The 14,886-nt window shown below is 36.9% G+C and overlaps 1 protein-coding gene across 2 annotated transcripts; it reads left to right on the forward strand.

Moving 5' to 3' along the window:
* The first annotated feature begins 360 nt into the window (after positions 1-360).
* Positions 361-12,970, forward strand: cdc42 (cell division cycle 42). 2 transcript variants are annotated; one of them, XM_079858098.1, is made up of 6 exons: positions 361-435; positions 7,121-7,263; positions 7,415-7,487; positions 7,889-7,998; positions 8,267-8,464; positions 9,563-12,970. In XM_079858098.1, exons 2-6 carry the CDS (start codon positions 7,159-7,161, stop codon positions 9,650-9,652), a joined length of 576 nt encoding a protein of 191 aa, XP_079714224.1. In that variant the 5' UTR covers positions 361-435; positions 7,121-7,158; the 3' UTR covers positions 9,653-12,970. The 2 variants fall into 2 exon arrangements, with proteins under 2 accessions (XP_079714224.1, XP_079714223.1); XM_079858097.1 differs by having other exon boundaries at positions 11,603-12,970.
* The last annotated feature ends 1,916 nt before the right edge of the window (positions 12,971-14,886 follow it).

Consider the following 14,886-nt stretch of genomic DNA (forward strand, 5'->3'; position numbering starts at 1 on the left):
ATCTTTATTAATAATAATATTTGACATGATTATCAATGTATTTTTTTGTAGAACAAATTAATTAACTTGTAAATGACACATGAATGTGTTTCTTTCCCCTGCATGGACAAAATCCTCATGTATCTTTTCTACCTCAATTTTTAATGAAATATTAATTGAATCCTAATCCAAATAAAACTATGTGCATAAGTGGTATACTGTACATATAAAAAAAGAAGTGACAAAACGTTACACGTATTCTGTTAGCTTTGCATTCATTTGTATCTTGAAAAAAAAAAAATATATATATAATAAATAATAATAATAATTTCTTAGTTGTAATGAAGTGTGATAGAGTGACGCAGCGCGCGACTCGCCCCTGCTCTTCAGTTCTGGAAACCCCAAGCGCGCGGATCTGCCAACGCCCGGCGCAGAGAAACAAACAGAAAGGATACGGTGAGTGCCAATGACGCTCAAAATATTAACCATATTTCTCTTCCTTTGACCAATATTAGCGTTTGATCTAGTGGAATATCGAGTTATGTATATGTACGGTATGAATAGATATATTTGGAAGGAGTATTTAACGAATTAAACGTGTTAAATGGCACCGGACGACAGTTAGCACAGGCGGCTAAACGAGGTTGAGGAGAACCGGTCAGATTTGACCATAGGCAGTTTTACAATCTTCGTCGTGTTATTGAATAACATATTTAGTGTCTGTTTTAATGTAATAATTGATTTGTATTATGTCAGTATTTAATATAACGATCTTTCTGGCTTTCAATCTGTCATCCGTTGCAGTCGCCTGTTGACGACGGATAGATGTCATAATTATTTTATATTTTCATATTAGCACGTTATTGCTAATTTGTCTTAAATACAAATGGATTTATTCTCGTTGATATATAGGAATTGTGCAGTCCATGTTTGCTCAGTTGAAAGGTTGTGTTTTGATGGCCTTCAGTTGTACACCATCATTGGAAATGGAAGTATGCTGCATTTATCTATTTTTAATTATCCTGCGTTGAATCTGAGTTTGTTTGTTAAACATGGATGATATTGTCAGAATTGTGTTATTGATCTCCGCAACATTTTGCAAACTTCACAGCATTTCAAGCTATATCATCCTCGATAGATAGATAGATAGAAATTAATAGTTTGAGTGATTTGTGGTTCTATTAGGGGTCTATTGGTAGCTAACCATTGTTTCCTGCTGCCAAACATCTTTTGTGTCAGGGATGTCTCTCTAACACTTATTAATTCTATAGTTTCATGTGTTTTTAGCACTGCTATTGACTTATCTGCAGGTTCTAGGTCTTGAAAATTAAAAGAGAAGAACTCAGCATTAATGGTGAATATTTGCATCCTTAGTGCTGTTTTTGGTTTATTTCTCCTCCCTCTCAAATTAATCTAAGTTAGGGGAGGACACAGCATACATTTTACTTGTATCAATGTGTATTTTGCAACAAGTTCTCTTTCGCTTCTTGTTACTGAGGAAATGCTTTTCCTGCCACAAATGAATTGTTAAACTATCACAGGAAGAAGGCAGGACTTGAACGAGAAGAATGGGCAAATCTAGCATCTAGAACTGATCTAGCCTTGTGCTTTAAAGTAGAAATAGATGATAATTCATCGCTGTATTGGTTTAATTATGTTCTGTTGACAAATGACACCATTTTGTGCAACCAACAACATAGGCTAATTAAAAATAACATTTAATATGTAGTGTTGACCATTACTCATGTTCTTACATAAGTGCCATTTCTCAAGTGAGAAATTCGTTGCTAAACAATTAGGCAGGATAGCTAAACAGCATGGCTCAAATATAATTTATATTATTGATCATTTATTATTGCTTATAACTAGGAGTTCACCAGTGTATCGGACAATTAATCGGTATTGATCGAAAAATAGCCTATGATCAGGTCTAATTATGTCCTGTCGATCAAAAGGGGGTGGAAAAATGTGTTAAACTGCAATTCAAGAAATGTGTGTCGAAATTGTCTCTTGTGTTGAATTTAGGGCTGTTGAATGCGTCAAAAACGCATTAACAGTTTAAAAAATAGCGACGTTAAAGCAGACCATATGACTCCCCTGTAATTCAAGCCTGGGTTGACAGGTTTATCCCTACACCAAACATCTCCCATCCAATAATCGCAAAGCTTTGTGCTTTACTTCTGATATGAAATCTATCAAATTCTGTCAATTTTATTACAAAAAATTAAAACAATAGGCCTAAATGCTTTTTGGCGCTCTTAAATGTGATGCTGTAGTTCCTCAGTTCAAGCGGAGTGTGAATCTTTTCTTCCACATTAATACAAGTTATAGCACAAAAAACATGCATGAATATCAAATGTTATGCTGAAAGATACAGTACAACCAACCAAAATGTATCATGTCTCGTAATCACTCAATCAGTGTTTCAAAAGTGTGAAAGATGTCAGGGAAACAGCTGAACAATGTCACTTAACAATTTCATTTACCTCAGGAAAGTTATTCAATATTCACAGTTCGTTAGTTAGCCATATATATAAATATAAATAAATATATATATATATATATATATATATATATATATATATATATATATATATATATATATATATATATAAACACTAGAGAGTAGCTTGTTTACTGTTTATCATATATGTATCTTTGAATTAATTTGTCATGAAGACAAGCGTTAATGAAAACTACCTTGTGTACAACTGAGTTGTATACAACATTTCAGTTTTTGTGTAATTATTATATCTGGGGGAAAAAAAATCGCAGTTAAATATAATAGTTTGTTCTGTTAACTGTACCTCTAATATTATAGTAATGTACCAATCAGAGGAGTGTCAGTGCGTCTCTACTAATAAATATGTAGCCTATAGTTCATTTCTATTACAAAGCTCTTTTATTAGGCTATATTGTCAGAAGTTGAAATAAAACGATTCAAAATTGCTTCTGTATTTCATTTATAAGGCTGTTCATTAGACTTGTCAAAAATAGTGTGTTGTAATATCATTCATAAAAAAAGCAATATTGGTCATTCACTTCTCTTTACCCACAGCACTTGTAATTTATGTGTGTATGTGTGTCAAGTCTTATAAATAGTGGTATGCAGTCAAATCTTTTCCATTTTTTAAAAAAATAAGGGTGGATTCAGGGAGAAAATAAGAATTCGAGGTGAGATTGATTCAAAGCACAGGCTTGTCCAAATGTACCCTGGTTTTAAAGAGTGGGGATTTACTGTCTGGGTATGCACATGGGGCTGGATTATATTGCTTTATGAAGTCTATCGCTTGAAGTGAGCTGAAGTTTGGCCTTAATACAGTTATTTCCAGTACAAAACTTTCCATTCGCATTTGTCCGCATGGAAATGTTCTCTCGGTGTGATTGCTCAGGATGTCATTGGCGTTTTAAAATCATTATATCATACAGTGGAGATACAGTATATAATCCAGGGGAGACTTTCCGAGAATGTTTGTAAACCCACTATAGCTGCAATCTAGTTTAACGAATTACATTTTTGATTAGAATTTGTGTTGGATAGGTGACAGGACCTAACAGATCCCTGCACTTTGATTGTGTTTTTTCCACTGACAGTAGAATGAGGTCAGGCCTTGCTTCCTCTGATTTCGGTGTGCGAGGGGAAGGAAACAGCCGGGATGGGCTTCCATCTCCTCGTCCTGACCATCTGTGAGCTTGAAGGCTCACCCGCTTACTGCACACAGCTCTGCAGAGGCTTAGCTTCTGCTCAGGCACGGCACACGCAGTAGGAAGTGCTTCTCTCGGTCTCACGCTTCAGTCACACACTACCCCTCCACACACCAAAGGAAAGGGATATTGCCGTATTATTTTATTTTGCCCCCATGTCTCCTCTCCACAGGCTTGGGGTCTGCGTTGTGTGAATAGTGGTTTAGCAGCATGCTGACCCGCTGTAAGCGATGTGCTTAAACCAATGACGTTATGCTTGAGTTTAAAGCCGCAGTGACTCACAATCAGAGGGAGGGGCCGACTGGCCCGTCAGAGAGGGGGACATTTGAATGTTTTAAACGCGAAAGATATCCGAGACTAAATTTAAAGAGGAAAGAACTTTGCTCTGGAGCTGAATGCTTAAACTCTTTCCAGTGTGTTTGTGTCTAAATACAGTTGAGCAAATTGAGGTTGGATTTAGTTTGTCTTTAGTACACTTGCATGCAAGAAAAATATGGGTACTTAAACGCATTATTTAAAGTTTGAATTAATCAAAGTTTATAGATGATGCTCTGTCAAACTGCAGTGTGTGTCTGTCGCTGATGCTCTTCTAGTAGGGATTTCAATTTACATTCCTATGATCAATCGTCGTTTAAATTAACGATCAATTAATCGATTAATCATCTCTATCGTCTAGTGTGCATACTTCTGAAACAATCCAACAGATTTTAAATTTAAAAAGCACTGAAAAGCTCCCCAAAAACCAATTCCCTAAATAAACTCTTTATTTTTACCATTTTGTGCAAGTCTGTGTAAAAATGACCGCAAGTATTTCCTCCATGTTGATAAGAATAAACTCCCTGCTGAAATGTGTGTTAATGTAAGAATAATTGTATTGTAAACTTTGTCTTGGAGGAGAATGATCTTGTAGTTGATGCTCCTAGTCTGCGATCAGAACACAATAGTAGGGGTGTGCCGGTTTCAGAATTGGTGATGATGGTTATGACGTGAGTCAAATGTGACGGTTCGTAACATAACCGTCGTCGTCGGGGGGGGGGGGGGGGGGGATCCGCAACCGCAACCGCATCACAAAACTCATCATCATCCGCACCAACGTTTTGACCAGATTTCAAAGCCGCACCCGCCCGCCATCCGCTGATTGTTTTGCGGTCTATAGACGATGCAATGCTCTGCTGATGCGAGCCGCAAGAAAGCCTTTGTCTGTTCTAGAAAGGATGCAGCAAAGATATTTAATGCTAATGTATGAGGCATAGGCCTACGCTGAGTTTCATTCATTTACGATGAGATGCGCTCTAGTTCAACTTCACAATGCAATGCAAGTGAACGCGGCGCATCGGAGCCTCAATGTCACGGTTATAATGTCTCCTATATTTGCTTTTTATTTATTAAATACATGCAATTGGTTGATGAAACATTTATTAAAATTAAGATACAATTTGTACAAAACGAAATTCGCTTTAAAGAAATGCTTTCTACAAAGCAAAACTTAATGAAGTGGTAAAAATCATGTCTGACGATTTACAAAACAAAACTTCATTAATTGGTAAAAACCATGTCTCCCGATTGGAAATGTTCATTGCTAATGTTTATTATTGCAAATGTTTTTCATTTGTTTAATAAATCTCATAATGATGGCACATCACTATATCATAGCTTTTATTTCTATCTCAAATGATTGGCGGTCGCTTGGCAAAGAATCAAATACAGTTGGAAACGACGTAGACTATTAACAACACAGACTGTTAACAATTGTTTTTAATTAGTATTTAAACATTCTCTATGATAAATGTTTGTAAAAAATGTTTTAATAACACGGTTTTGGCGGTTATAGAGTTGTAATGACGGTGTTCAACTATAACCGTCGGTCTCACGGTTATATGCTAACCGTCACACCCCTACACAATAGTAGACAAAACACTAGTTGTGTTTACATGGACCCTAATAATCTGATTGCAGTCGGACTTGTAGCACATTCTGAATAAAAAGTCACAGGTAGCCACGTCAATCAGAATGAATTGACCAAATCCGATATTTAAACCTTACGTTTTCCAAATCCGATCTCTATTTTTCTAAATATAAAGTCAAAGAAAAGAAGAAATGATTGGAGGATGGTTAGTATGGCAACAGTGGGAAACTATATTCCTGCATTGTGCACGTGTCAAACGATCAAATCCAATTTGAAGCTTGTGCCATATAAACATGCACGTCAACCCGATCACTTTATTTAGCGTTAATTTAACCAGTATGTTCGTATTTATCGGAATAAGTTCATTCCTGTTGAAACAAAAGGTGTCCGTGTAAACGTAGCTACTGTTAACATTTTACGGGTGTTCAATTTTCAGTCTGGTAGTATGCACTTAGATTGAATACGATAAGTTTCAGGGTTCGGATGTTTCCAGGTTGGTCATATAAAAGCCATAATGCATTTAAGCAAAACTGTCTTAGTTATTGCACAAACCATTTGAGTGAATGCATGTAACATCACCAGTAACATGTCAGACTAACTAAAGGAAATGTATTACTGTGTGAATGTAACTGTCTGTGAGGCATTGAAGAGTGTGTGATTTGATTTGAATGATTTATTCTGTCTTCTGCAGCAGAAAGCAGGACAGATTAATTTCTCACATCTTGAGTTGATCACAACCAAGACTCTCACAGTTTCTAATGTGGGCGTTTTATACTTGCAGACCAACAACACCTTTGGTATCTAACAGCATGAGAGATTCTTCCAGTCTGTTTTGGTATTATACAGACACATTTAGATGATTAGATCATAAAAAAGGGGTTTCTGCACCTGCCGCCACTGCAATTTATTACAAAAGCAACTGTTGCATTTATGAATCTTTAGCTACACCTTGTCATATGGAGAACGGTAAGTGAGTCTGATGTTGATGTAGTAGTAAACATTCATTCTGGATTCATTGTAATTAATTTAAAGTACTGGCTCATTTGGTCGTGATTCAGTCATCACTGCGTGCACTGTATGTTTGTCTTGTGGTGCAGGAAACACTGATTTAAATCATATGGTCAGATCATACAGAATAGGAGGCTGAATAGAAGAATGATTTGTGGCGTAGTGGTTAAAGCTTCTGAAGTTTGAATCAGGCTTGCAACACATCCCTCATTCTCTTTCTGCTCTCCCTTTAAATAAATGTGGTAAAATCCAAGAAAGATTAGATTTTTTTTGGTTCGTTTATCTACATGAAGCAATTAATTTGATTAAAATTAAAGGTAAATTTCGTGATGTTTTCTGTTGCCTGCACATTACTCTGCACACATGATATTAGAGCACTTGGGGGTGTTGTGTAATGCACATGTGCTATAGTGTCTCCGTTTACACCTTTTGAACTTGAGAATGACACGCCATTGGAGAGCAACTCTGACTGAATAAAGTTCAACATGTGTCTCATGTGAACGCTTTTGTCTTTCATTGCAGATCTTGAATGAGAACAGTGGACTTGTAAAAGCACAGCTATGCAGACGATTAAGTGCGTCGTTGTTGGTGATGGTGCAGTGGGTAAAACCTGTCTATTAATCTCCTATACAACTAATAAATTCCCATCTGAATACGTACCAACGGTGAGTAACATTTTCCATTTCACATTCACTTATATAAAGTCATATTTCCTGCTGCATTTCAGTGGTTGTAATTGTTTTATTGTATTTGAAAGCTAAAAAAAAAAACACTTTTCCTGAATGTACAATGGACTTTTTCTTTGCTTGCTTACAGGTCTTTGATAACTATGCAGTTACGGTTATGATTGGAGGTGAGCCGTACACCCTTGGGCTGTTTGATACTGCAGGTACGGTACAACATTTTTCTCGACATCTTAAACTTTCATATATAGCCTAGTGATTAACATTCATTATCATTAAGGTTTATTGAATCGGAAGTAAATTATCTGGATTTTACAATGTCTGTATGCGAGGGTGGAGCTCATGCTGATGGGGAAAAAAAACATTCATGATCGTCATTGTTATAAAAATTAGACCTCAGGAGCTTTGGAGAATACCACACATTCCTGTGGAGGGTGGTTGAGCTTGGAACTGCTATTTTGGTGGATTGTGGGACCAGAGGCTTTCGCTGTGCATTTGTGTTCAAGTGCAACATTGACCACATGACTGAATGACGTCCGTCGGCTGCTCAGGATCGCAAACTGCATTCTTAGTTTTAATGTATCCTGTTATTTCCATGTCTCTGCAGGTCAGGAAGATTACGATAGATTACGACCCCTGAGCTACCCTCAGACAGATGTCTTCTTAGTCTGTTTCTCAGTTGTTTCACCTTCTTCGTTTGAAAACGTCAAAGAAAAGGTGAGCTTGAATCATTCAAACCAGCCAGAAGTAGACATTTTGTTAGTTGCATTGTCTATTTTTTGTGTCATGCAATTTTGTCGATTAGTAATCAGTCTGGGCTGTTTCTCAAAAGCATTGTGAGTTAAGTTGATCTTAGAGATCATTGGTACCAATGGTTCTATGATCTACTTAGCCTTTTGAAAAACGCAGCCCTGGTCAAGTATATTAATCAATTACATGAGTTAATTGGAAAAAGTGGCCTGATCCTTTATGCTTTGTCCTTCAGTGGGTACCTGAGATCACCCACCACTGTCCAAAGACCCCCTTCCTGCTGGTGGGGACGCAGATTGATCTGAGAGATGATCCTTCTACCATTGAGAAGCTTGCCAAGAACAAACAGAAACCCATCACTCCGGAGACGGCAGAGAAGCTGGCCCGCGATCTGAAGGCTGTCAAATATGTGGAGTGCTCCGCTCTGACGCAGGTAAGGGGGTCTTATATACGGCACACCTCATATATGTTCATGAACGTATATCATCTACATTACAAACAGAAACTGCCTTTTTAGTTGGTCATTTAACATACTAAAATATCCTAGACGCTGAAATCCATAGATCTAAAGAATGGTATCTCTTCATTCTCATTGGTTAGAAGTGTCCTGATAATATAGGGTTAATATTTTACATTTGGTTGTTGAATTGTTTTGTTTTTTTCCGTATTATGTACCTTAACAAGAAAGTGGAAGCTTCATGGCAGAGGCTCAGAGACATTGGTGAATTTTTATTTGTTTTTGAAAAAAGGATTACGGATTGACCTTTGGTTCGGTTGGTGATCAGAGGTCGATCTGTCATTGACCAGCTGTTCTCTGCCTGGTGATGCGTGCATATTAAGAATATAATTCAATATGCGATAGGTGATTCTGATCTGGTGGGAATATTCATATTATAGGCAACATAAAACAGCACATAGAAAGTGGGCCATGATGTTATTGATTAGTGTTATTTTGCATCCATGTGGCCTTGTCTATGTCAGCAAAAGTAGTGTTAAGTGGTGAAAGTTTTTTCTCATTTAGAGTAACATGCATTGAGCATTGCACAATAAGGCCAAGAATAGATATTAAAGTAATTATTATGATTTCATGTTGTCTTTTATGTTTGGCTGGATTGTTTTGATTTTTAGGAAACAAATGTACTATTTTTTTCATTTATTATTTTTTGGATTGCTATAGTTGACTTAATAAATGTCGTCTTGCAGTCTGTTTTAAAAAGGAACAGTGGCGAGAGCAATGCATCTTGCAATTGGCAACCTAAATCTGATTTTTGTATTTAATCTACCACACCAATGTATCCATTTCCTTAATAGTTAGTGTCGTCTGTAGGCCTGCACGGCATCTGCTCCTGTAGATTTGTTTTAGTGCAACATACTCTTCAACAAGCAGCCTCTCTTCCTTGCTTAGCTGCTGTCCTCTTGAAATGTGCTAGTTCCTCTTATATCTCACCTCTTCTTCTCTCTCTTTCTCCTGTTTTCTGTCACTGCTAACATTGGTGCTCTATTCTGTTTCCCTTCCCTTCTGTGTTCATAGCGAGGTCTGAAGAATGTATTTGATGAAGCTATCCTAGCTGCCCTCGAACCTCCTGAAACGCAGCGAAAACGGAAGTGCTGTATATTTTAAACCTCTCTCTCTCTCTCTCTCTCTCTCTTTCTAACACCCCACTCTTCCCCAGATGTTTGCTGCTTCCTTTAGTTACCTCTTGCTCCACAGAAAAGACAAGTATCCCAATCTCTTAAGTGACGTCATAAATATGTATCTTCTTTCAACAATACTAAAGGATTTGCTTTTGCTATTTTCCTTTTTCTACTTTATGTTGTCTTTGGAGATTGCTAAAGTTAGACCCAGTTCTTGGGAGTGACATTTTGTCTCCTTTCTACAGATTATTATTATTATTATTTGCACTTGATTTTCAAATAAAAATGTGGAAGTTTACAAGGAAGGGTTGAATATGTAGTTTTTTGCTTTAAATACTGATATGTTGCTTCAGACATTGGATCATTTAAAGTTCATGGTCTTTATTTGATTGTTACTGTTATTTAAGAGCAGCGAAAGGTAAAATAATTCAGTTCTTTGCTGCTCAGTTTATTTGCATTTCTAAGAATCATTCCTTATGTCAGTGTATTTATTTTGTACTGCAACAATTGTATCATATAAAGTTAATTCTAATCTTAACTTATGGCTACAGTTTGCAGTTTGGTGCCATTCTTAACCATACAACGTCTTGAGAGTTTAAATGGCTTAATATAATCCTGTGAAATATGTGCCATTAATAAAGGACAAGCTGCAATTGCCATTACTCAATGCGTCTCTCTCGTTAATTATGCATTAATGCTGTTTTAACGGTAAATGTGTTTTTTAAGCCAGAGTTGGTGTTTTTAAATGGTCAGGGTCAATTGATGCCAATGTATTTAACTCAAGGATGCATATAGCATACTTTGAACACTATTAAACATTACCCACACTGCCTTTTTTGCACAAAGCGCAATCCACATCTACCTTCCACCAGTTGTTTTCTGATAAATCCTTCTCACTATAGCTCACACAGTGGGGTCTTGTCACAGCCTTCGTTTGAGACATGCTAACAGCGCTGGACTGGACAATAACTTCTCAGACTACTCTTCTGAGGACGATTTCCTCGAACAATGTCTTACTTATTGTTTCCAAGCACCCAGCACTTCCTCCTTGCCCCTAATCTGGGCATGTGCACAGAAAAGCGCATTGTACGTACTCTCCCCTGCTTTAGCTGTCACCTGACCTGTCAACAAACAAAAGTGATCTGAAATGTCATGAAAGTGTTGTTCTTGCTCATTACACCCAGATATGGCCAGTCTTCTAACACTTGCATTCTTTCGCAGATCATTTGTCTGTTTGTTATTTCACCCAGAGGCTTGAGTTTCTGTTTGAGCAGCCCTTCACCTCACCAACCCTTCAGTCTCTGAGCCTGTGTTTGCTTGCACTTCCACTTTCTTGTTTGACACCTTGTTTCTGAATGACTGCTCCGCATGGCTGATTCAGTTGATTTTCAGTTCACTGGTTCTGATCTAAGTAGTTGCAGCTGAGAGATGTGTAAAGTTAATGGAATTTTGGCCAACCAAATGTATCTTTGCAGGCCAATTATTCAGTAGTTTGGCTAATTTTATTACTCTTCCAGGTACCAATAAGACTGTAACTCTCATGCTCAATTTGAAAGTGCATTTTGCCATTTCTTTTTAAATTCATTTAGCAGATTTTCTTCCAAAAGAAATACAGAAAATGCACACATTCTGTGTGGACCTAGTTATGAATAAACTTCCTAATTGATTCCTTTGCTCTTTTTTGGCTTATTCCCATTTGCTTGGTTCCTCTTTAAATGTTACTTTATGGCACATGCATTCCCTACACATTTAAATTTATTACCCATTATTTCTATGATGCTATTATATGTTGCATTTTAAGATGTCCAAAGTCATCCAATCATGCGTCTGTGAAAGAAATGATTTAGTTTCCAACCCACCCATCGATTTACTTTTCTTCTTTTGTCTGTGTTGACCCATGTTGAGTGTCCATCTCTCCCTTGCTTTGTGTTCACAGAAAGGCCTAAAGAACGTATTTGATGAGGCGATTTTGGCAGCCCTGGAGCCCCCAGAGCCCAAGAAGAAGCGTAAATGCGTGCTGCTATGAGCAGTTTCCCATCTCCCCCTCCCTTCTTTGCTCTGCTAAGGCTGGTCCACAGCTTTACACTTTAAAAAGCAATGTGTAAAAGAAGTGAGTTTCAATATTTGCTCTGCAATAAAGATATAAAGAGTACCCACCATACACATGCACATATACATATACACATGAAAAACACACAACCCACATGCCCATTAATATAAAAACCTAGAGGGCCTTTTCTAGTTTTGATTCCAGGAGTCTTACTTCTGTACTTCATGGTGAGATTTAGAGATGCTGCCTTGGTTTGCCAGCTGAATTTTGACGTCTCAGTGGGTTAATGTAACGCATACAGTAGTAATGCTTCGCAGACACTAAAGTCTTGAGATTCAGGTTGTATCCATTTCCATTGTGCTGTGCAAACATTTTGTACAGTGTTCAAAATGGCTACTGAATCACTCTGACCTGGTCTGAAACGTCACTAGCCCAAGAAATAAAACTGTAGAATTATTGTACTTTGAGACGCGTTCGCAAGTCTGCCGTAATCCCTATTCCACCCTTGAACAACATCACCTGAAGTGCTTAGAAATAGCTCCTTATTCTTTGCCAATATTCCCATTTAATAGGCATTCGAGACAAAAGCCCTGTAAATGGTTCAGTTATTTTCCGTGGATAACTTGGACTCCATATATAAAGGAAATTGGTCTATCTCAAGCAGGGATCTTTCTAACAGTGTTAGCAGAACAAGTGGGGTGTTCTAATGCGTTGCTAGGGACCATGAAAGCATTTTTCCAGAACTTGTGATGCATGTTGGTAAGCCTCCAGGTTCCTTTGGATAGGTTAACATTAAATAATAATAATGTAAGCTGACAAAAGATGTTGTAGGCTCCAGTTGTTTTTATTTTACCAAATGTTTTGTCTTTCCTTTGTGATTATTTTTTTATTTTTTTGTTTTATCTCATATTTGTTTTCCTCAAATGGTTCATTTCACTCCTTTTGTTCAGTGGCTGGATCCCAGCAATTCTCTGATCCACCTGTGTGGGTTTTTTTTATTTTTTATTATTAAGCAAGCAACTGTTTATGTAAGATAACCTCTCTCACAGACATTAAACTCTCAACAGAACCAAGTTTACTAGTGCAACACAGGTGGATCAAAATTGGTTTGATTTCCAGTCTTTCCCCTTCCCTAGTTATTTGTTTGTTTTGTTTTTGTTTTGGTGGAAACCAAATGCTCTGTATGAAGTCTCTCCTTTGTACTGTATATGCATTCTTTTGAGAAAAAAATATTAAACTTATACCTTAATTGCCTTTATCATGTTCCAATCCCTTTCTTAAGATGCTGGATGCATTGTAAGCTGAAAACTACAATCAATCTCTACCCAATGGAACATCCTTTCTAGAATGCCAGTGTATTTTTCACTTGTTAAATGGCAATTTCTTCATGAATTTTAGTTTTTCCTCAGCAGTTTTTGGACTCAACAAGACTTCTGTTGGTCAGTGTGATTTAACACAGCTGCTCTTGTGAGTCTTTTCTGCCAGCAGGGTGTGCTGAATGACCAGATAAGTAAAAGGCAGTCTCTTCGTCAGTGATCTGTAGCAGTGAACGTTTAGTGAGCATTTTCAGCCTTTTTATGTGAAAATTCATATATCCATTCAATTTTGCCCTATAATAGCAGTATTTAAAGGGTTAGTTCACCCAAAAATGATCCCATAATTGACTTGCCCTCAAGCCATCCTTAGGCTCTTCTTTCAGCCAAACACAATCAGTTACATTATAAAATATCCTGTCTCTTCCAAGCGTTATAATGGGAGTGAATAGTGCCTGAGATTTTGAATCCCAAAAAAGCGCATCCATCCATCATAAAAGTAATGAAACATTCATCAACACACACATCAGTTGTGGTAAACGGAAGCTCAAGCATGTTCGCTTGAGGTGTGAGAACCAATGAGGTTCATTCTCGTGTTACGCAGCACGTTTGAACTTCGCTAAGAACCAATGAGGTTCATTCTCGTGTTACGCAGCACGTTTGAGCTTCAGCAAGAACCAATGAGGTTTGTTTTTGCGCATCAAGCAGGTTTGTTTGAGCTTCTGATTATGTCTTAAGATGCTTTGTTTTTTTTGTTTGTTTGTTTTTTACAATTTCTAATTTAGTCTTTAGATTGCAGGTACACTTTGGTGTTTGGGTTCCATTGCATGTCAACTTAATTACCATTTAGATGTAAATATGATCCCCCCCCCTTAGTTTTTCAGTAACCTACTGATGACCATTTGTAATTTAAGAAGTGCTGGTGGATTGATTTTTGTGAGGGGAAATTCTTGTATAAGATGACAAATGGCATAAAAATTGCACTGATTGCAGTTAGGGAAATCTAATAATACAAAATCTTGGCTTTCTTTTCATGTTAAAATACAGTATATTATTCATACCTCCATACAAAATAAGTAAAAACTCACTTTTTAGCAGAAACTTTTTTTCTTTTTCTTTTTTTTTTAAATGAGACTGTCCACTCAAGGTTTACAAATGAAGCTGGGGTGGATGAGTTAACACATTCTTTGAGTGTTTAACGTGATGGCTGTCACCGTACACTTGTGTTAAACAGCGCAGAAAAGCATGAATTATGAAGTGAGGAATGGCAGGCATTCCTCTGTGATGTTGGTGGGGGTGTCCACCTGCAGGACTTCACTCATTATCAGCTTCATTATCAGTGTGCAGGTTGGACCTACTGACAACTGTGCCAGAACTCTGATACAGATGATTATTGTTATGAAAACATCACCAGCTGTGCTGCCGTCATCGGGTGAATCTCGGGTAGCTGCCCCACTCGTATTTCACTCCAAAAAAATCAAAGAATTAAGCTTTTCTTATTATTATTTCTACTATTATTTATTTATTCAAAGATTAAGTCTTTGAATCAGTTAAGGTTTTTTTTGTTTTTTTTTTGCATTGTGTGGTAGGCTTATTATTTTCATCACAATTAAGCATGTTTTCTGTTCTCTCATTACGCAAATAATAATAATACAATGTCTATAATTTGAACTAAAAATAGTAATGTACATAATGAAAGTATCTGTTGTACTGCCTTTATACTGGTTTTATATTTTTAAAAATCAGTTATTTATTTAATAATACATTTGTTTTTAATAACTGTACAAGTTCAATTAAACCATCAAAATACGAGGAAGAATAAAGAACAAAACACTAAACTTGGTTAAGTCATTGATT

This window comes from Squalius cephalus (assembly GCF_949319135.1).
Source record: "Squalius cephalus genome assembly, chromosome: 22".
Taxonomy (NCBI): domain Eukaryota; kingdom Metazoa; phylum Chordata; class Actinopteri; order Cypriniformes; family Leuciscidae; genus Squalius; species Squalius cephalus.